The following is a 23,431-nucleotide window of genomic DNA, read 5'->3' on the forward strand; positions in this document are numbered from 1 at the left end:
AACACCAATGCTTTAGAGTTAGGTAGATCAGAGGTCAAAGATGTGGTATGTAACCTTGGGAAAGTTACTTATGCCTCCATTTCCCTGTCTATAAAATGTGGGTAATTGCAACTCCTTTTGAAAGCACTGTTCTTTACATGCAATACCAGAAGGAAGTATCTAGTACAACACTTGGCAAGAACTTCAAAAAGTTGCTTATTTCTCCCTCCATCTTTACCCCTTCCTTTGTAATGACTGTCAAAATCATACAAGTAAATTGCTTGTATTTACTTCTATTTTTGTGGAGTTCCTATTCAGGATTTTTTCCTAATTTGGGAGAGGATTTGACAATTCTCAGCCTATAAATAAGGGAATCCATGTTACACGAATAAACATTTAAAAGCTGGCTTTGCATCTAGTTTTGTCACTGAACAGGCCATCTAGCTACTACTACATAGAGTGAGACTGACAAGTCAGGGTTTCACAGTGTTCCTTTCGGTCCTCTTACTGGATGGACTACAGGGAAGACTCTGAAGAAGCCATTTTATACATCAGATCCTAATCCAGGGAGGTCATCGCTCCTCAGTGTGACTCAGGCACTGCTACCCATAGCTCTATCTTAAAAGCAGCAAATCATTTGCTAAGGTGCTATTCTCCCAGAGTCATAGCCAGAATCCTAGAGAGATTTTTAGCAGTGGTTAGCAAATTTCTACCCAAGGGCCAAATCTGGCCCACTGCTTTTGCATAACAGGGAGCTAAGAATGGTATGCTCATATTCTAATAGTTGAGTAAAATAAAAAGAATGATGTTTCATGATATATGAAAATTACATAAAATTCAAATTTTAGTGTCTGTAAATACATTGCATTGAAACACACCCATTCACTTGTGTATTATCTATGGTTGTTCCCATGCTACCACGGCAGAATTGAATAGTTGCTACAGAGATTACATGGCACACAAAGCCTATTATGTTTATTATCTGGCTTTTTACAAAGTTTGCTGTCTGCTAGTATGGAGCACAGACTCCAGAGCCAAGATGGCTTGACAGCATAGCTCAGCTCTGTGTTCCTTCCACTTGGGTAAATTCTCTTATCCATTCTGTTTTCTCAATTGTATAATGAAGATGATAATACCATCTATTTCATGGGATTCTATGAGGATTAAGTAAATACGTAAAGTGCTTAGAAGAGGGTCTGGTACATATTAAGTTCTATGTTATTATTAGTTACCACAGTTTTTTTCATAAATGAAAGCAGGAGCAGCTTACCAATTTGTTAGCAATAATTGTAGGAATTTCATCTGCAGCACTCCATTAAATTAATTCTTTAGCAGCAGAGTAGTAGGAAGATGTCTAAAGATAATTGAAATGACAATTAGCATAGTTGCTCATCCATAAAGCTCATTCTGCATACTTACACATATTTTATATGCTATATGCTCTTTCAAACTTGAGTCTTGAGAGAGCTTACACTCAACTTTGAGTTCAGTCCTCCCTATCCATTCTTTATAGTTACCTCTTTCTTTTAAAAAAAATTTTTTTTAAAGATTTATTTATTTATTCATGAGAGACCAGACTGAGAGCGAGAGGCAGAGACATAGGCAGAGGGAGAAGCAGCCTCCTCGCAGGGAGCCCGACACGGAACTCCATCCTGGATCCCAAGATCATGACCTGAGCCAAAAGCAGGCACCCAACCGCTGAGCCACCCAGGCATCCTACTTACCTCTTTCTGAAGAAACAGATTTAACAGCTGAGGTCAAGTAACAAGAGAGAGCCCCAAAATAAATCCATGCATATACAAGTAACTGATCTCCTAGGAGAATGCCAAAAATATACAACAGAGAAAGGATGGTCTCTTCAACAAATGGTTTTGGGAAAATCAGATACCCACACACAAAAGAATAAAATTGGACTCTTCTCTTACTCTATACATAAAAATCAACTGAAAATGGATTAAAGACTTAATATAAGACTGAAAAGTATAAAACTTCTAGAAGAAAACATAGGGGAAAGTCTTCATGACATTGGTTTTGGCAATGATTTCATGGCTGTGGCTATGATACCAAAAGCATAAGTAACAAAAACAAAAATAGGACTACATGAACTAAAAAGGTTCTGCAAAAAAAAAAAAAAAATTAAGATTTATTTATTTATTTATTTATTTATTTATTTATTAATGAGAGTCACACACAGAGAGACAGAGACAGAGACAGAGAGAGAGAGAGAGGCAGAGACACAGGCAGAGGGAGAAGCAGGCTCCATGCAGGAAGCCCGATGTGGGACTCGATCTCGGGTCTCCAGGATCACACCCTGGGCTGAAGGTGGTGCTAAACCACTGAGCCACCCGGGCTGCCCTCTGCAAAAAAAATTAATAAAATAAAATAAAAAGCTCCTGCACAGCGAAAGAAACAACAGAATGAAAAGGCAAACCATGGAATGGGAGAAAAAATTGCAAACTATATACCTGATACGGAGTTAGTCTGCAAAATATATAAGGAACTCCTAGAACCCAACAGCAAAAAAACTAATAACCCAATTTTAAAATGGGCTGAAAAAGCCAACAGACACATGAAAAGATGCTCAACATCACTGATCATCAAGGAAATGCAAATCAGGACCACAATGAGACATTACCTCACACCTGTTAAGAATGGCTAATATCAAAAATAGAAGAAACAGTGACACCTGGGTGGCTCAATTGGTTTAAGTACCCAACCCTTGATTTTGGCTCAAGTCATGATCTCAGGGTCATGAGATTTGAGCCCTGTGTCAGGCTCCATGCTTAAGATTCTCTCTCTCTCTCCCTCTCCCTCTGCCTCTCCTCCCCTACTCGTGTATGTTCTCTCTCAAAACAAAAACAAAAACAAAAACAAAAACAAAAACACAAGAAACAACAAGTGTTAATAAGGATGCGGAGAAAAGAGAACCCTCTTGCACTATTGGCAGGAATGCAAACTGATGCAGCCATTGTGAAAAACGGTATGGAGTTTCCTCAAAAAATTAAAAATATAACTACCATATAATACAGTAATTCCACTACTGGGTATTTATCCGAAGAATACAAAAACACTAATTTGAAAAGATATTTGCACTCCTTTGTTTATTGCAGCATTATTTATGATAGCCAAATTATGGAAGCAACCCAAATGTCTATAGAAGGATGAATGGATAAAGAAGAGGTGAGATATATAGGTGACATAGATATAGATATAGATACAGATATAGATATATAGTGGAATATTACTTAGCCATAAAAGAGAGTGAAATATTATCATTTGCAATGACATAGACGAAACTACAGAGTATTATGCCAAGCAGTCAGAGAAAGACAAATACCATATGATTTCACTCATATGTGTAATTTAAGAAACAAAACAAATGAACAAAGGAAAAAAAGAGACAAACCACAAACCAGAGTCTTACTGGTGGCTACCAGAGGGAAGGTAGGTGGGGGATGGCTGAAATAGGTGAAGAAGATTAAGAGTACACTTATCATGATGAGTACTGAGTAATGTATAGATTGCTGAACACTATATTGTACACCCAACATTAATATAAACTAATTTAACTATACTGGAATTAAAATTAGAAAACATTTAATGGGCTAAAGAATTTAATAAACATTCTCCAAAGGAGATATACAAATGGCCAACAAGTATATGAAAAAATGCTCAGTGTTTTTAATTATCAGGAAATGCAAATCAAAACCACACTGAGATATCACCTCACACCTGTCCAGGTGACTATTATCAAAAAAATAAAATAAAAAACCAAACAGACAATAAATGTTGGTAAGTATGTGGAAAAATTAGAATTCTAGCACTTTGCTGGTAGAAATGCAAAATTGTGTAGCCACCATGGAAAATGGTATAAAGGTTCCTCAATTAAGTTAAATTTAAATTTGAAATAAAACTACCATATGATCCAGCACTCCAACTTCTGAACATATACGCAAAAGAATAGAAAATGAGATCTCAAAGAGCTATTTACTCCAGCCATGTTCATTGGAGCATTAATCACCATAACCAAGATGCCAAAGCGACCCAAATGTCCATCTAAGGATAAATGGAGGGATCCCTGGGTGGCGCAGCGGTTTGGTGCCTGCCTTTGGCCCAGGGCGCGATCCTGGAGACCCGGGATCGAATCCCACGTCGGGCTCCCGGTGCATGGAGCCTGCTTCTCCCTCTGCCTGTGTCTCTGCCTCTCTCTCTCTCTCACTGTGTGCCTATCATAAATTAAAAAAAAAAAAAAAAAAAAAAGTTTAAGGATAAATGGATTAAAAATGTGACCTACTCTTACAATGGAATTTTATCCAGATTCATGAAGGAAATCTTGCGATATGCTGCAACATGGATAAATTTCAAGGACATTATGCCAAGTGAAATAAGCCAATCACAAAAAGACAAATACCTGGTTATTGTAATCATATGAGGTATCTGAAATAATCAAGCTCATAGAAACAGAAAGTAGAATACTGGTTGCTAGGGGCTGGAGGAAGGAGAAATGGGGAGTGGCTGTTCAAGGGGTATAGATTTTGTCAGGCAAGATGAAAAACCTTAGAGACCCTGCGGTACCACACTGTGCATGCAGTCAACAATACTGTATCATACTCTTAAAAATTGGTTGAGAGGGTAGACAGATCTCCCGTGCGTTGTTCTTACATACATACATAGAAAAAAAGAACCCCACAGAGGTCAAAGGACTCATAAAATGTCTAATCTATCTTGATAATCGCTTTGGTATTTGAAAACAATAGTCTACTTCCTACTTCCTAAATCAAACCTAAAACAGTTAATCCAGTGCAGCCCCAGGGGTCCAGGGGTTTAGCGCCGCCTTCAGCCCAGGGCCTGATCCTGGAGACCGGGGATCGAGTCCCACGTCGGGATCCCTGCATGGAGCCTGCTTCTCCCTCTGCTTGTGTCTCTGCCTCTCTCTGTGTCTCTCATGAATAAATAAAATCTTAAAAAAAAAAAAAAAAAGGTAATCTATAGTTTATTTGATATGTAACAACGGGGATTATTAAAATTGTTCTGACAGTTCAGGACTTTCATTTTTGGAGTCTGATTATCCAAAAAGGGGACTTGGAAGGAAGAGAAAAACAATGACCCCAGTGGGAACACAGCCCGGGGACTTGGAGTGGAGGAACCCCGTCTACCATGCTGAGCAAGCACATCACCACACTCTGCAGGTGATCCAGTATTTGTTAAATGTTGATGACGCTCAATTTTTCCGTGCAACCGCCATAGCAAATACCCTGAATGTTGCTCATGAATGCATTTCTTTCTTTTTCTTTTTTTTTTTTTATGAATGCATTTCTTAAAACGATAAAATTCAGGGGGGAAAAAAATTCTTTAGGACTGAAATTACATGAGACGAAACCAAACGAAAATCTGACACCTGAATTGCTCACATCGGACTGTTCAACCAGGCGAGAAAGGAAAACGTATGCAGAGAACCATTTTCCGAATCTACCTCCGGGAAGAGTTCTCACCTCTCACCTTCCGATTTACCAGCACACTCCTAGCTGTAGTTTCCTCGTATAAAAAAGTAGCTGAGTAATTTTTTGGGAAGAGTGGTCGTATCGCCTGAATCATCGAGATAACTCTAACAACTCCTTCCCCGAGAGCCTGGGCGGGGAGGCCCTGCCAGTGAGGGGCCTCTGTCCTCCCTGGGTGTCGCCGCAGCTGAACCAGGACCGGACTGGGTGCCCTCGCGGTGAACTGTGCAACCGCGAGCCAAATGCTCTCTCGCACACAGTTCCTGAAGCTTTTTCCTGTTTTCCAAGGGCGTTTCCATGTTTTGCTCTTTCCACGCCCCCCTCCCTCCCAGGCGTGCAGGAGCGGCCCCTGGGGCCAGCGTGCAGCCCCTGCCTCCCAAAAGCGCCCTCCGCCGGGAGCCCGGGAGCCCGGGAGGCCCGACTGCCGAAGCCGCCCGCAAGGCTCGGGAGCGTCAGAACCGAGGCAGCAGGACGAAATCGAGAATCCCCGGGGCGCCGCCCTGGGTTGGGACGTGCCATTCGTGGCGCGGGGAGGAAGGCGGCGGGTGAGCGCCGCGCCGCGGGCCCCGGGCAGTCAGAGCGGGGCGGGCGCCCGCGGGGCCGGGACAGCGCGGGGCGGGGGGCGGGGCCGGGGGCGGGGGCGGGGGCGGCTCGGGCGCGCGTCCCCCCCCGCCCGGGTGGTGCGCTCCGGGGCGGCCCCGGCGGGAGGGAGGCGGCGCGGCGGCGCGGCGGCGGCGCAGTCTGCACCATGGCGTACCCGGGGCACCCTGGCGCCGGCGGCGGGTACTACCCGGGCGGGGTAAGTGGAGCCCGCGCGCGCTTGCAGTCGGGCCGCGGCCCCGGGGCCCCGTGGACGCCGGGAGGCCGCCCTGGGCCGCTCCGCGGGGCGGTGCCTCGCCGCAGGCCCTTGCCGCTCGGCCCCATCCTCAGGCCCCCTCCTCCTCCCCGCCTCTTCGCGCTGCGGGCGGCCGCGTGGGGGCCGAGGCGCGGGGGTGGGGGTGGGGGTGGGGGTGGGGGGTGATGGCCCGGGAAGCCCCCCACGCCCCCTCCCCGGTGCCTGGGATGCGCGGCCTTGGGTATCGGCTTCCTCCCCCTCCCGGTTTCTTCCCCTGAGAGCAAACAGCCATTTTAATCTCGAAGGGTCCGGAGAGCCACCTCCCCTCTTTGAAAGCAAGTGAGAGATTTTTTTTAAAAGTCGGGGAAAGCCCTGGCGGAGGGAGGCCTCCTCTCGCGGCGCCGGGGTCGCGCGTCGTCCGCCCCACGGCCCAACCCAGACCCCGAAGCCGGGGTGCACCTGTCCCGGGCCGCCGCGAAAGATCCCTTCAACGCTCTAAAAGTAGAAGGAGAACACTTCGCGCCCCGCTCGTAAGTTGCTCGTCGCGGTTGCGTTTCCTCGGTAACCTGCAGGCCGGCGGGGAGCTTTAGAGTCGCTTCCCGTAGGCGGCTGGCACGATCAGCACCACTCACCGTGGTCCAAGCCGCCGGCGTTTGAATCCTGATGCGGTGAGAACGGAGAGAAGGGGTGGAATGATTGCAGCTAAAGCGTGCCCGGTGCTGGGGAGGCGAACCATCCTGCGGAGGGCGGGCAGTTGCCTGCCTTTGCACAAAAGCATTCAGTGGTGAAAGAATAAAACTGGATTCAGCGGAATGATGCTGTTGTGCTTCTTGTTTTACAGTATGGAGGGGCCCCCGGAGGACCTACGTTTCCCGGACAAACTCAGGATCCGCTCTATGGTTACTTTGCTGCCGTAGCTGGACAGGTTAGCTTTTCCCCTTAATATTCAAGAATTGTCAGAGTCTGCCTCTGTATTAGCCATGGTTAGAGTGGGATGGAAAAAAGAACTTTCCTCTGGAGAAGAATCCCTTTGCTTCTGTAAAAGAGAAAAAGAGAGAAGGAAATGGATAGTTACTTATTTCTGAATATTCAGAACAAATAGGACAAAGTGTTGCCTGTATTTATGTTAGTTCAATTCAAACTAAACATGTGATTGAATTAGGGTCAGATTAAACAGGAATAGGGGGTTATAAATATATTGTGAAGATCTGTGAAGTAGAAAGATGTTATTAGGACTATGAATTGTCAGGGTCCATGGTGGTTTCCAGAGGAGAAATTCTAGATCTGACGACCACAAGCCCTTGTTTGTACAACTTGAAGACACATACCGGTAATTATGAAGTCAGATTCTAATGAACACTTTTTTGGGTTGAATTCGATTGTTAATCAGTTACCCCCTAAGAAATAGGTTCTTGTGTTAGACTACCAGCTTCAAAATAAGAAAGTTATTACTGCCTTACTGTGAGGAAGTTAATCTTGTGAGCAGTTTGGTTTCTCTTTAAGGCTGATGCCTATTCTAGGTCAGCTCTTCCATGTCCTTAAAAGGTGTTGTGGCCTGTTGACCGAGAGAGACCCAAGTGTTAGCTCCTGGAGACCTTTCACTTCTCTTGGTTGAGCTGTAGGACGGGGTGGTGTACGTTGAGGGAGGACACATCCCTTGCTCACCAGGACACTGTGTACAGTAAATACACCGCTGGTATAACCCAGACATGTCCAGAAGGGATGTTTAGTCTTAGAAATTCGATTTTGCTTTGTTTTGATCAAAAACAAGAAATAACATAATCTTCATGTGAAGATGCTATCAAATGTTATGGGATAAAAACCCAAGGCCGCCTTTCAGAACAGCATTCTGAGAAATATAGTTGAAGAAATTGAGTGGAAAATTGTGTCTAAAACTGAAAGAGCTTCCCTTGAAGTATCTGCTTAATCTGTTAGTGATCTGTATCTTTGAAACCACAAGACAGGGCAAAGCTCAAGACTTGAGTTCTTAGATTGCCTATCCTTCCAGTCCTGTAAATGACCCCACCTGCTTACCTTGCAGCGGCCCTGGCCTACAGCAGCATATCCATTGTCTTTCACATTATTGTTCCTGCTCCTTGGTTAGAATTTACGATATGCCTGGACTTGAGGCTTGGGGTATTTTATTTTTTAAATCCCTAAAAGTAACATCTGTCTATTTCTGAACTTGATCAGCCCACCAATAGGCACCAGGAACCTTTATCTTCCAGATGAAATTGTGATTCTGGAAAACCATTATGCCTCATCAGAAGCCTAGGTGATCAGGAAGGCTTCTCTTTGTTTCATCCAAGCATTTTATTTACGGATATCAGGTGTGTGCCCTGTTCTCCACTCCTACCAACCCCCAAAAGCTAGAAAGAGGAATAAGACTTTTAAGCAACTATATAAATAATTTTAAGTGCTTAATGGGCAGTTTCCCTGTTGAGGCTAAAAGAAAAGTAGTTCAAGACAGAGACGAGTTTTATTCATACATTTAGAAATACTAGGCATCAGTGGAAGAAACTGAATTCCCCTCAGTGTTTTATTTAAAAAAGGAATCTTGTACCTGAAAATTTAATGCCAAATCTAATTGAGGCATTTAGAGGAAATAATGAAAAGATACTGGTAATACTAAAGTATAGATGTGAGCAGCTTTCTGACTTTGTAAATTCTTATGTAATAATTATTTAAAATAGAGTCTGAAAAAAAATAAAATAATAAAATAGAATAGAGTCTGAAATTGAATGCTGACTTTATTTAGGTATCAAGAAATGCATTTTTTGTTTGTGTCCCTAATTATGCATTTGTGGAAGAGAACTTAATTTGTTTTTCTTTCATCATTAAATTATTTTTGAAAGTGGAATGGAGAAAGGAATGCCTGTTTTTGGAAGGTATTCTTTTTTAAAGTGTCATGCATGAAAATGCTCATTTTCTTTATCATTATTGCTGAAATAATACACTGTGAAAGTGAACAAAGAACTAAAAGGTACCGATCACTATTGTAATTCCTCTTCCTATTTTATTTATTTTTTTTTTCAAAAGGATGGGCAAATAGATGCTGATGAATTGCAGAGGTGCCTGACACAGTCAGGCATTGCTGGAGGATACAAACGTGAGTTGACAGTCCCAAAGTTTCTCTAGAAGTACTCTCGTGTTTCATATTTTAACTGTTACTTATGATGATAGCCTTCAAGGACACTGGGTTTTTCTGACTTAGCAAAAATTGGACTTTCCAAAGCTAATTTTGGTTGTTCATTACAAAATGTTAATTTGAAAATAGTTGTTGGGATCCCTGGGTGGCTCAGCAATTTAGCGCCTGCCTTTGGCCCAGGGCGCAATCCTGGAGTCCCGGGATCGAGTCCGGCATCGGGCTCCCAGCATGGAGCCTGCTTCTCCCTCCTCCTGTGTCTCTGCCTCTCTCTCTCTCTATGTCTATCATGAATGAATGAATGAATGAATGAATGAATGAATGAATGAAAATATATAAATAAAAAAATGTATATATATATGAAAATAGTTGTTAATCATTCTATACTACCCGCCTGCCAGTTGATTGGGTCTTTTGGATTTGGATTCAAAGCAATGAGCCAGTCTGTGTGGCCTCTTTCACGGTAGGGTGCTGAAATGAAATCCGCCAGGTCGGGTGTCATCAATGACAGGAACTAACATTTACGACTATTTGCCAAAAGTCGACTCTGTCCTGAGCCTGATGGCACTTAGGGTCTGGGGTGGCTGGTCCTGTACAGCTGGTCCCTGAGTGACATGTCCTGCACTCCTGGTTCTGAGTGGCTGATCCTGTCCACCTTCCCCACAGTAGCTGAGCCCCACTCTCATCCCCAGGGAGCCACTTCTGCACTCCTATTTCCTGAGTATGGTGCTGGCAACATGAATCCTTGCCATGACATCCCCCAGGTCTGTCTTCATTTCTCATTTCACCTCAGAGAATGTGTGTGGGCTAAGTTGGAAGTGCCCTTCCTTATTTCTAAACTCTTTGCACTAGTCTTCCTCCACCTTGCTTCCTCAGTTCCTCAAAGACTGGATCTTCTGCCTTAAAATTCAGTGCTTACACCACATTCCTGCCTTTTGAAAGAGCTCTTTGTCAAGGGCTGCAGATAAGGAAGTATTGCAGAAGTGCTGCATCCCAACGGTGCTTCTCATCATCCCATGCACTATACCATATGCTTCTTTTCAGATCAGATCTTGACCATGACAAATACTCAAAGTAGAGAATAGTGTCTTGACTTGCTGATATTGCCAGTGGTTAACTGAGACAGAACATCAAATCAAAGCCTTAGCTGTTGGTAGACTGTGTATTAAAATGCTCAAACTAGAAATCACACCTGAAGATTTATAATGGCATCTTTTAGCTGTTCGACGTGGCATATTTACTAGATGGCTCTCTTTTTAAACTATTTGCACATCTAATTACCCTTTCTTTTATGTGACTTCAGATCCCATTAATATTTCCTAGTTGGAGAAATATGAAAGAGGAACCTTTTACATTTCTCATTTAATCTGGTTCTTTACAAAAGAAACACTTTCTAGATAGGGGATTTTTTTTTCCTGTTGTAGGAAATACATTTAAATTATTAATTGTTAACCTCAAGCAGTTGGGGCTAGTGAACAAAGAAGGTTTAATAGCAGGGTTTGTGAAAGTGAGCTATGTCCCAACATAAACTATTATTCTGTACCCTTTTGGTAGAAGAGGTGTGGCAGGTTTTAAGATCTGACTAAGAAATGAATTTATGTCCTTGGAGAATAGTCCTTTGAAACATTTCATATGAGAAAATCATGTTTAGCAATGGCCTTAGATCATTGAGTTATGGGGAAGATATTTCCTGAGTCATCAGAACCATATGATTGAATTTATTTGCTTACTGTCATCTGGTTGTGGAGGCAGTAAGGAACCATAAAACCATCCTTCTTGTGAGGTGTCAGAGTTTTATAATACAGAAATTATACAGCCATTGGGGTGTGTGTGTGTGTGTGTGTAAGATTTTGTTTATTCATGTAAGACACAGAGAAAGAGAGAGGCAGAGACATAGGCAAAGGGAGAAGCAGGCTCCATGCAGGAAGCCTGATGTGGGACTTGATCCTGAGACTCTGGGATCATGCCCCAAGCCAAAGGCAGATGCTGAACTGTTGAGCCACACAGGCGTCCCACCATTGGTGTTTTTTAAACCCAGCTTCCAAACCAAAGAACACACATGGTGGGGGAGCAGTGCGGAGGGATATTCCAATCCAGTACTTACAAGCATCTTCTCCAGTTTAAAAGAAGCAGTCGTACCAGAGGTGGAGTTGATAAGAGAAGTTGCTCTAGTCTATAAGCTAGTAATTCAGCTTCTTTTTTCCCCTTAAGTGTAGTTGTTACTCTGTGGTAAAGTTGAGAGAAACAACTGAAGGTAGGGTTTTCCTGCTAGGTCCATTACATTGTGGATTTCTACTGGAAGAAAAGATGTCTGAAGCATTCTAGTAGAATGAACAGGAGAAGGGAGAGAGTAAAGTAAAATTATAGCTAAGGTTCCTTTGAAATTATTTAAAATATAATTAGCATTAATAAAAGCTATTTCTGGGGAAAAATTGAAATTAAAATTGAGCCAGAATTTTCCCCTTCCAAACTTGTTAGACATCAGTGTTCTAGTTCATTAGAACTGTCTGAAAATGTGAATTTTCTGTTCATTCACTTTTGTTCACTGCACATCTCATTCCCTCTTTTAAATCCTTCTAACAAAAGATGACCAGTTTTCTGGGCTTCCTGACATAAAACTATAACCTGTCACTCTCTTCCCCTAAAATTCTTCAGTAGCTCCCTAGTGCCTATAAAGCAAAAGCTAAACAGCTTAGTAGGAATTCAAGATCTTCTACTGCAGCCTCATCAAACATACATACTCCCATTCCCTTTGCTTGACCCGGACTGTCCTGCTTCTCTTTGGTTATTCTGGTCCCTAGCTCTACTTGGCTGTCACCAGATGTCCCCCATCTTTCCTATCATTCAAGGCTTGACTTAAATGCTCCTTCGTCTGTGAAGCCTTTCTTACTAGGAAGGAACCTTTCACTTCTCAATACTTCTGGTACTGCTTGGTGTCTCCATTATGGTTCCCCATTCTCTGCCTTGATTAGAGTTGTATGCACACATGACTTCTCTTTTCCTTAGACCATCAGCTAGAGCAGGATCCAGTTTTGCATTTGTATTTCCAGTATTCTTGGTATCCTGGGCCCTGCACATAATGAGTACCTAGTAGGCATTTATTGAATTAACAAGTATGGAAGATTGTCTAAAATGGGAAAAAGCATAGCCCTCTACCCTTACTGGTATTTTGACTATGATTTGTCTTCAGGGATTATACATTACTTTTAAGTATTGGTAAAAATTAGATTTTATTAAAAAAAAAAAAAAAAAAAACCTATCCTTAAAAAAAACCAAACCCCAACTATCCTTAGACTGGTTGAGAGGAGTAACAGCTTTCTACATAGGGACGAGAAGTTCCATTCAGTCATATCACCAGCACATTTTAATGGATGCCCACCATGTGCAAGCGGCAAGGATATGCACCCACAAACAGTGCCTGTGGGACATTGTGGAAGGCACTGGGATAAGTGAAATATAGAGGCTGTGGGATCACGTAGGCATACAACCCAGAAAGTGGTCAGGAAGGTTTTCTTTGCAGAATCGATAATTAAACTGAGGAGAAATGAAAGTCAAGTAGAAATGAGGCAGACCTAGAAGCAAGTGGGATAGGGCAGGGCAGTTGTGTTCCGGGCAAATAGAGCAGCATATACTAAAGACTCAGGAGAGAGAGCATGTGCTTGTGCAGTCAAGGAACTGAGAGAAATTCACCGTGAAGATAGAATATGGAGGTTAAATGAAGAGCCAGGAAACTAGCTGGATTGGGAAAATACAGGTGTGACTTCATATGCCACTTGGGTGCTTGGACTTCATGCTAACAGCAGTGGAACATCTGTACTGGGACATCTTATATAGAAAAGCACATACTATCCTGGATATAGGATAAAGACCAACCAAATTGGGGGGGCATGGATATGGGAAACGTGGAGAATCAGGGATACCTGTTAAGTGGCCATTAGAATCCTACAGGTGACAGAAATACTAACTAAACCAAGGAAATGACTGTGGGCTGGAAATGGATGGGTCCTAAAGCCATTTAGAAGGTGATTGAATATCAGTGGACAAGGAATTGGGGACACTCCCAGGTTTCTGGCTCCTGTGACTAAGTAGATGGTGGTGACATTCATAGCACTGGGATAGAGGGAAGGTGTTTGCTTCATGGCCCCTCAAAACCCTTGATTTAAGTCAAACACAGGTGTGTCTGTGTCATGACTGTCAGGCCTTCTCGAGCACTGGTTCTTAAACTTTAGCTGCCTCAGCATCACTGGATTGCTGAGCTCTGTCCTAGAATTTTTCATTCAGAAGGTCTGAGGTGAGACCTGAGAATTTGCATCACTAACAAGTTTCCGGATGATGATGGTCCAGACCGACCAGCTGTTTTTATGTGAATATAAATCACCTGGGGATAGTATTAAAATATAGATTCTGATTTTGTTGGTGTAGGTTAAAGGCTGAGATTCTGTAGTTTTGAAAGCTCCCAGATGATATTAATGTGGTTGGCCCAGGGATCACACTCAGAGTAACAGTGGCCTCAACCTTGGCTATTCACTGGAATCTTTGGGAAACTTCAAAAAAAAAAATAGTCATGCTTGAGTTCCATGCTCAGGTATTCTGATTTAATTGTTCTGTGTAGATGAGGACTATACCTAATACTGTTTTGTATACTTGAAAGTAGCTAAGAGAGTCGATCTTAAAAGTTTTCATCACACATATGAAAAAGTTAATCATGTGAGGTGATGGATATGTTAACTTATCTAATTGTAGTTATCATTTTGCAGGATATACATATGTCAGATCTTTATATTGTATACCTTAAATTTACCGAATGTTATTTGTCAACGACATCTCAGTAGAGCTGAAAAATTATTCTGTGGTTCAGCCCCGATAGCAGGATCTTTTAAACCTTCTGGGTGATTCTGATACTCATCTAGAGTTCTCCCCCTAGCTTAGAGAGACTTCATACCTCCACACAACTGAAAAGCCAGAATGAAGAATCAACCAGCTCTTTCTCAAAAGTGTGGGAAAGTGTTGCTTCCAGTCATCTCAAGAGCTGTATCGGTGGATTGGATGGAGTCTGAAGGGCCAAAGTAGGAATAGTCCCCCACCTTTTATTTCAAGTTCCAGGATATACCAAACATAGGAATCTGTTAAAAGTGGGAAACAATTTGAACTGTTTGGAGACATTACAGTACGAAGAATTAGCTCACATATGTTTTAAATTCAGTTTGCTTGGAGATAAAAACAAAGCTAGTAAGAGCTGTAAAAATGTTATTTCTGTGTGCCTTTCAATACACTTGCAGAGTTTATGCCAGCTTTGCCCATGTGACCCTGTCACTTTTGCCTTCTAGCCTTACATTCCTTGTGCCTATGTTTTCCAGTCATTGATATCCATGAACACAATGTAAGGTACAAGGAATTCTTAATTCGTAACCTGCTAATGCTTAGGTAGTTCATCAGTAGGCCCATTAACCAACAGGTAAATTCTAGTTTGGTTTTCTAAGTGAGGTATAGAAATGCCCTCAGAATATGCTCTAGCTGTATGTAAACTCAAGAGGCTTCTGAAGAGTGGCCATCCCTGAATGGGTCATTGTATCTTACTCTACAATGCTCTTAACTAAACACAGACCTGGCAAGCATAGTTACCAGTTCCATATATAAACTTACTGTATATGAAACCAGGTCATAGGCTATTTCAGGTAGGAGGTTACCATTCAGTGTGTGACATTAAAGGGGAAGGAAAGAAACTAATGAAATAGAATTAGCAAAATCAGCTGTTTATAGTCCGTTAGGTATAGGAACAAAGCAACCCTCTCTTCCTACTCATCATGGTGAATTGAGCTCACTATATTATAGTTTCAAAGGCATGAAGATTATAGACCTTTAAAAAGATGATTACATAGAAAGTGTTACACCTATCCAAGAACAGAGGTAATGATGCAGTGAACTTGTGTGCACCTGTCACCCAGTTTCAGTAATTATCAATGTGTTGCCATTGCTACTTAGTTCATCTGTAATTCTGTCCATTTTCTTTTGAAGCAAATTCCATATATCTTACAACATTCATTTCACCTAGAAATAACTTAAGTGTTTACTTTTCTAAAAGATAAGGACATTCTCCCCTCAATTTCAAAACCATTATCATACCTAAAAATATTAAGAGTATAGTGCAATACTTTTTAAAAAGATTTCTATTAAAGTTGTTAAAATCAAGTTTGTGTTCATTTTTTTGTTTTTAAGATTTTATTTGAGAGAAAGAGCATGAGAGTGGGTGAGGGGCAGAGGGAGAAGCAGACTCCCCACTGAGCAGGGAGACCGACATGGAGCTCAACCCCAGAACTCCAGGACTATGACCTGAGCTGAAGTCAAACGCCCAACTGACTGAGCCACCCAGGCACCTATCAAATTTAGGTTCTACAAGGAATCCCCACTACCTGGAAAAAAATCTCCTTCAAAGCTCCATGTACTTTAGTTCTACATAAATTAAGTAGTATATAAAAGTCAGAGTACATAAATAGTCACTTTCCTAATTAATTTGAATGTATGCAATGTAATGTGAATTTTTGAAACTGTATTAATATGTATGTACTTTCTTTGATTTAACAGCTTTTAACCTGGAGACTTGTCGGCTTATGGTTTCAATGCTGGATGTATCCTTTGATTGCTGCTGGAAGGTTTTTTCCTGACCACCCCTCCCCCAAAAATTTTCTCCTAAAAGAATTCATCTAAGAATTAATACCCAGTAAATATAAGGTAACAAAGGACCACAAAGTTCTTGAAATCATTAACTTTTAACATGTAATTTGGTGCAAAAAGGGAAGGGAGTTTAGTAAATATAGTGTTGGTTATTCAGGAATTCAAGGAAGCATCAGAAGAGAACAAGTATAGAAATCAGGGTGAAATCAGGGTTTATCGTTGCTTTATCGTTGTTTGCCCCACGTGATTCACACCTGACCTTCACACTGTGGAATTTCTCACATCACAGTTATTAGACTCAGCTTAGCCTGTACTGATCCTGCAGTGCCTTCCATCCCACCTCATTTTCCAAAAGTGAAAGCCCCAGGTCTCGAAGGGCCTGCCAGGGGAATGCCTGGACCCCAGCAGCAGTGCCGAGGGCACTCAGAAAGTGCAGTCGGGTTCCGGTAACGAGATCCCTTTCCATGTGTGGCCCACAGTGCCCACTTTACTCCCTTGTAATCACATCTCACAGGTGATCTGTACTGTGAGGTTTTTCACCATAGGCTCTTTTCATTATATGGTTAGAGTATCCTTTCATTGTATCACATCAAGAGGGACTTGTAACATTTTAACCTTTTTAGCAGAAAGAATGTTAAACTCCCTTACCCTTGAGCTTTGGCTTAATCATTAGAAAATGTTGCCAAATAAAGGTGCTCTAATCCTTAATTACGGTTCAGAGAGATATGTCAGGCACAATGGGTTTCAATGAATTTAAAGAACTCTGGGCTGTGCTGAATGGCTGGAGACAACACTTCATCAGTTTTGACAGTGATCGGAGTGGAACAGTGGATCCTCAAGAACTGCAGAAGGCCTTGACCACAATGGGTGTGTATGGCTGACTCCAGCCACCGCAGACATCATTCTCCTTTCATTTCCAAAACCAAGTGTTACGGACTCCTAACTCTGGGAAATGAACTAGGGGTGGTAGAAAGGGAGGTGGGTGGGGCGTGGGGGTGACTGGGTGATGGGCACTGAGGGGGGCACTTGGATGAGCACTGGGTATTATTCTATATGTTGGCAAATTGAACACCAATAAAAAATAAATTTATAAAAAAAAGGCAGTTTCTGTTTTCTAGAAGTAGTATATGTTCATAATGAAGTACATAATACATATGTAATTCCTAGTGTATATTCATAGTTAAAAATGAGTACTCCCAGACTGAAAAAATTGTGATGACTTTTAATGATCTTTTTCTTACACTTTACCTTTTTTCATTCCTCAGGTTTTCATTTGAGTCCCCAGGCTGTGAATTCAATCGCAAAACGATACAGCACCAATGGCAAGATCACCTTTGATGACTACATCGCCTGCTGTGTCAAACTGCGAGCCCTGACAGGTGCGTTCTTTGAGGTGGTGTTCACCAGGGTGTTTGTAAAGTGTTTCTGAACTTCTGTTGCCCACAATCTTTTTTCCCCCCTAACCTCAGTGGCTTTTTAAACACTGCTAGTAAACGTGTCTAGCAGAATAACTATTTTTTTTTTTTTTTTTTTTTTTCAGAAATCCTTTCAGATTAGTGGTAAACTGCTTTTAAAATAATCTTAACTAGGGACTCCTGGGTGGCTCAGTGATTGAGCATCTGCCTTTAGCTCAGGGCGTGATTCCCGAGACCCGGGATCAAGTCCCATATCAGGCTCCTTGCGTGGAGCCTGCTTCTCCCTCTGCCTATGTCTCTGCCTCTTTCTGTCCCTCATGAATAAATAAATAAAATCCTTAAAAAAAAAATCTTAACTGAATTTCACAAAAATGTTCCAAAACATGATCAGCTAATTTGTGCATTTTTTTATCAGCATATGAGCGGTACTCTGTGATTCCTCCCTAGAATATAAAATATTTGAAGAGAGTGAAATTACTCATTAGCTCTCTCTCCTAATTCCTTCTGTTGGAAAGTAGTTTAAAGCTGTGGTCATCTGTTTCAAATGTATGGACTGCTTAGATGAGGTTATATCAGTAATCTCTACTTTTCTATTTCCTTTGTTCTTTTTCTTTTTTCTGTATATTTTTCTATTTTTCTTGTTCCATTCCTCTCTTTAGTTTCTCTCTTTTTTTTTTGAGGCTTGAACTTAGGACCCTGAGATCAAGACCTGAGCTGAGATCAAAAATCAGATACTTAATTGACTGAGCCACCCAGGCACCCCAGTCTTTACTCTCTTTAATACCTGGGTTTGTAATTTCTTTTGCATCCTAACAAAAGTATGAGGCCAGGTTTTTTGTTTTTGTTTTTTTTTAATTAAAGTAAATCCTTTTCAATAGCACAGAGCTCAGAGGGGTGGAATATTTTTTATAGCCCATTTGCCATATTAGGAACTCCATCCATCCATTTTCCTAAACACTATCTGTGTTATTAAGAAGTTTGTAGTTTGGAGGCATCTGTGTGATGGAACAGTATCATCTGTTATTTCTGCACTGTATTACTCTGTTGTATATTAAATCTATCCACGTTATTATAGTTGGCTTCTTTACTGTGGGCTTTTGTTTATGTTGGCTGATTTTACAACTCAAATACTACTGCAGTTTGAACCCAATGCCAAAATAATTTACTGTTGTGATGTCAGATGTTTAAAAATAACCATAGATTTTACTGTGGTGTTTTATAGACAGCTTTCGAAGACGGGATACTGCTCAGCAAGGTGTTGTGAATTTCCCATATGATGATGTAAGTCTCACTAAATTCGGAACTGTAAAGATGAATAAGATGTACGCCAGTTGGGCATCCGTTTTGAAGTTAGCCATGAAGAGCATCTTAAGGATGCTGAGTAATCAAGGATTAAATGATTAGGAGTTACCATTCAGAATTTATTAATTTCATTTATTACTAGTCTTACTCATATAGTTCACTTTGACTTTCATTAAAAGACTTGGTTCGGAGCCCAGCTGGTCCCACTTACTGGCTGGGTCACAGAGATAGGTTTCATCATTGCTCTGAGAATATTTGAGGAGAGAAAGCAGTAATACCTCCTTCTTTGGGCTATTGGGAGATGTCAATCAGAAATGTCCTTGGAAAACACCATTCAGATGTTGTGTCTGTTTCTGCCTTCATTGAACAAGTATCTCTGTCACCGAGAAGTAAATTTAACAGCTCAAAACTGTACTTAACACACCTGTGTTGTTCATTGAGGACATAAGGCACAGATTTCATTTGTTTAAAACAATGCATTTACTAACCACACTGGAGGAGGTAGGACAATGCCAAAGACTCAGTGGGAATGCAGTCACATGCCATCTTGGATGACATTAGTTGGATATACATAACAAAGCTAGGGAAATGTTTCATAGTGTTTCTATTTTTGCTCAGCCTTGGATGTAAAAAACTCACTTTCAGAATGGAAATCACTGTGATAATGATTACAAACTGCAAGGATGACATTTTCAGTTTGGCAGCTGCCACAGTTCTGATAATTTAAAAAGATTTGTGTGTAAATTTGTTTATTCCTTCTGCTTGAAGGTGTTTTCATTATCGTGCATTAGTTTCTCAGGTGATGGCCCTGTCACTGTTTCCAGAGATGGAGAGGCAGCCTATGGAGTGGAAAGTGCCTCCAACGGGCCCCCTAAGAGATTTTAAATATCTTGATCCTGGGTTCCCCCTTCCCTGAAAGGAATAGTCAGCTTGGCTTTGTAGCAGTGCTGCAGGCATTAGCAGTACATAGTGCCTCCCTGGCGTCAGAAGAATGAAAAAATTGGTAGAAAATAGAGCCTATTGGTGTTTATAGTGAAGCAGACATTTCACAGTGAATATTGATGTTTCTAAACCCGGGTTTCTGAATTGCTGAGGAAAGGTCCCATATTCTGTCTCTGGTCATATATAAAGTTGCAAACTAGGATTTATTTTAGCGAAGCAGATTTTAAGGGAGTAAACTGTTGAAGGTGCTCTGTGAGTGGTGGGATCACACTGTAGTTTGGAGGCATCCGTGTGATGGAACAGTATCATCTGTTATTTCTGAGTAGGAACCTTTTACCATGGCCATTTGTAGAGTCTGGGATAACGAATTTAAATAATTCTTTATCCAATGAAGTAAAATCTGCTCTCTGTAAGAAGAGATATCCACTGGATTTTATACTAGACTGCTTCCCCTACAAAATGAACCCTTCCATCCATATACTCTTATTTTAGACCGGGATCTTTCTCAATCCTTAATTCAAATTAGAAAAATAAAATGTAAGCAGTCTAAAAATCAGCTATTACTTGTTGCAATGTTTGCAGGATCATGTGGATTTTTCTCTTTCAGTTCATCCAGTGTGTCATGAGCGTTTAAACCAAGAAGCCGTATGAACACAACCAACCAACAGCATTCCGATTGGAGTTCTCTCTTGCTCTTACTCTTTGCCTTCAGCCACTGTGTGTAAACTTGCAGCGCAGCTTTTCCTTATTAGCTGTCATAAAGATTTATTACTTTATGTACAATCAAAGTTTTTAGTGTTGATAATAAATTCGTTGGAATTTTACGAATATAAAATCAGGTCTCTTACCCCATTTATAATTTCCTAAAGCCATTGTCAGTGATGCTTTATTTTCTCACTAAACCTTTTATGTAAATTTTGGTGTACAAAATGTTTAAATCACTAGCCCAAATTTTTCACTGTAAGATTCTTAAAAACCTTTTCATTAGACCACAGCTCTTGTCTTTCCTAGAGGAGCTTTTACATGGTAGTAAAAGCTTTATGTATGGAGTATTCTTATAATTTATTCTCACTTGGATGCAAACAGAAACAAAAACCCATGGTAATTAATAGGGTTCACTTGAGTGGGAACTTAGCACCAGCTTTTTAAGGCTTACACATTTTTGATGGCCTCATGATTGGACAGGGAGCAGAAATGATTATTTTCTCTTGAAAACCTGCATCAGTTGAATGGCAAATATGATCTGTCACCAAGTTTGTTGTCGTCAACCACCTAGACCTTTGTTAGCTCTACTTAAAAGTCTTATAAATTATGAACTTAACTGTATAAAAAAAGAAAACTGATAGAAAACTAAGGTAATAATATGAAAATATTAACTATGGTCATTTTTGGTTTATGAGATTCCAGGTGACTGTAATTTCTTTTATAGATTTCAGTACTTTGCAAGTTTTCTATAATGTGTGCACTTTCCTTTTAAAATCAGAAGATAATAATCTTTTAAGTGTGTTCACAGTCACTTTAAAAACTGTACATGGCAAAAGGACCAGACAGAGAGGACCACAATGTTGGTGCTGCTACCCCTGGGAGTCAGGGTCAGGAACCGATTTTCTTCCTTCCCATGACTCTTCATCTGATAAGTATTACTCTTGTAGTGGAAGACTTTTTTTTTTTTCTTTTAATTTTTAAATCATGTGCTTTTAAATAAGATCTGGATTCTCACGCTGGCTGTGCCTCTTCCTGAATATGTGATTTTTGTCATCTCAGATACTCTTAGCTTCCCCACCTTTGAAAAGGAAGTTAATACTCCATGGGGGTAGTTCTGAACATGAAAAAGTGTGTTGGTATAACAATAGTATTTCTGTTTCTTAAATTTTAAAACTGGCCTGGTTTGCTCTTTTCTGCAAGAGAGCATAGCACATGAAACCGTGAAATTCACCTGTTTTCTCCCTGCCAGCAGAGTATGTGTCTTACTTCAGGGCATAGTGTGAGAGTTATCATTCAGATGATCAGTTAGTTGTCAACCAATGAAAAAATAAAATATTCCTAAGCATCTTCAGCCTTATTTCACTTGGTTATGTTTTTTTCAAATATTGCTACAATACATTAATTTTATAAATATTTATACAATCTTAGCTTATGCATCCACATCAAATAGTCACACTGGGGCTTGCATATCAGACCGTGATGCAGCCTGCTTTATGTTATCTGGTGACTCTAGGTTTCATTTTACATACACAGCTTGGCATGAGCCAGAGCTGTTCAGAAATGGGCCAGAGAGGGCTCAGAGGACCAGGAGGGAGGGAATTCACCCTCAGAGTTGGTTTTAGTCTCACTGGAGTCCCATAAAGAAGGGATAGTTTGAGGAAATGGTGACCTCCTGGGTCACCCTAATGTGGTAAGGAGGAAGGCCCTTGCTAGCTCATGATTATGGACCATATTTGAACCATCCTACTGGTTAGGTAAGTCCTAAGGTATGCTGTGTCAGTCTTGGTTCTGGATTTGCTTTTTGGATAAATGCTGAAGCATCAACAAAACTGTGTCTCTGGAAATACTCAGTTTTAATTATTGGTACTTCATAGCAAGGCTCCTTATCTCCTCCATTTCTGCTTTCACAGTTTCTTTCTGAAAGCACAGAGAGCCTAGTCTTCAGGATGTCCCTGCACTTAGAAATTGTTTCCTTCCTCTTGACAAATTTAACATATCCATCCCCTTTAATTACAGCCAAAGTCTTCATTACAAATGAATCTTGGGTTGCATTATTTATGTTGGGTTCTGTGTTCCATTCATTATAAACTTTTAGTGCAGCCTTGCCTAATTCTTAAAACTTTCTTGGTCTATTCTTAAAACAGCTAGCTGGAGCATGGTCAAGCTGTGAACCCAAGCTGGACTAGTTCAGTTATTTGGAGATTAAGTTCCTCAAAAACTGCCAGCTTAAGCTTTAGCTTTCATTTGGAGATATGTGCTTTTAGTACTGTGTTGCAAGAGGTAAAGTACCTGTATGTAACCCTTTTCAGGCACTGAATGTGCCTACAGGAAGTGCCTTTCAGGCACTGAATGTGGCTACAGGAAGCCAGGCACTTCCTTGAGGACAGCTGGCGTAGATTTGCACCACAGCAGTCGTACATAATTAATCATAGCCTGCACTCTCGTAGAGCCAAAGTGGAGGTGAGACTCCCATTTCAGCATGATGTTCTAGGTGGTACCATCAGCCCATGAGAGGCAACATGAACTAAAACTTGTACTTATCCCAGCTAGACTTTGCTTTTTTGCTCAGCTGAGTGTTACTCTTTCAGTATTCATCCGGATGATTCTGTGCCTAAAATATTATAAATACAAGAAATGCAGCTATATGTATTCACCCCCAAGGTTTTTTTAATCTAATAAACATACAAACCTTGTCAATGACTTCTGTTTTTCTCACGTTAAAGCAGTACTTTGACTACCTATAACTACTTCTTTCCACAGCACACTGAGCTGACAGCAAGGAAACTAAGTGCCAAGGTAGAGACCAGAAGATGAAAGGGCTGTGTGAGAGGCAGACAGCTGAGGGGGCTAGTGTTTTAGGCAGTGGACTCCTGAACCTAGGTGGAGTCCATCCAAGGCCCAAGGCCTTAGAGTCTAACCCAGGAGAGCATATAAATAA

General features: G+C 41.1%; 1 protein-coding gene and 1 long non-coding RNA gene across 3 annotated transcripts; one reads left to right on the forward strand and one right to left on the reverse strand.

Moving 5' to 3' along the window:
- Window positions 1–3,053: 3,053 nt before the first annotated feature.
- On the reverse strand, window positions 3,054–6,016 carry LOC144288974 (uncharacterized). The gene is made up of 2 exons (XR_013357031.1): window positions 5,479–6,016; window positions 3,054–4,205 (listed from the first exon to the last, which is right to left on the reverse strand). It is a non-coding gene; the product is annotated as an uncharacterized LOC144288974 (long non-coding RNA).
- Window positions 5,705–21,844, forward strand: SRI (sorcin). 2 transcript variants are annotated; one of them, XM_077857095.1, is made up of 8 exons: window positions 5,705–6,022; window positions 7,154–7,237; window positions 9,352–9,421; window positions 16,040–16,083; window positions 16,849–16,996; window positions 17,395–17,508; window positions 18,767–18,825; window positions 20,396–21,844. In XM_077857095.1, exons 1-8 carry the CDS (start codon window positions 5,720–5,722, stop codon window positions 20,420–20,422), a joined length of 849 nt encoding a protein of 282 aa, XP_077713221.1. In that variant the 5' UTR covers window positions 5,705–5,719; the 3' UTR covers window positions 20,423–21,844. The 2 variants fall into 2 exon arrangements, with proteins under 2 accessions (XP_077713221.1, XP_077713222.1); XM_077857096.1 differs by lacking the exon at window positions 5,705–6,022 and adding an exon at window positions 6,142–6,276.
- The last annotated feature ends 1,587 nt before the right edge of the window (window positions 21,845–23,431 follow it).

This window comes from Canis aureus, chromosome 18 (genome assembly GCF_053574225.1).
Source record: "Canis aureus isolate CA01 chromosome 18, VMU_Caureus_v.1.0, whole genome shotgun sequence".
Lineage (NCBI taxonomy): Eukaryota > Metazoa > Chordata > Mammalia > Carnivora > Canidae > Canis > Canis aureus.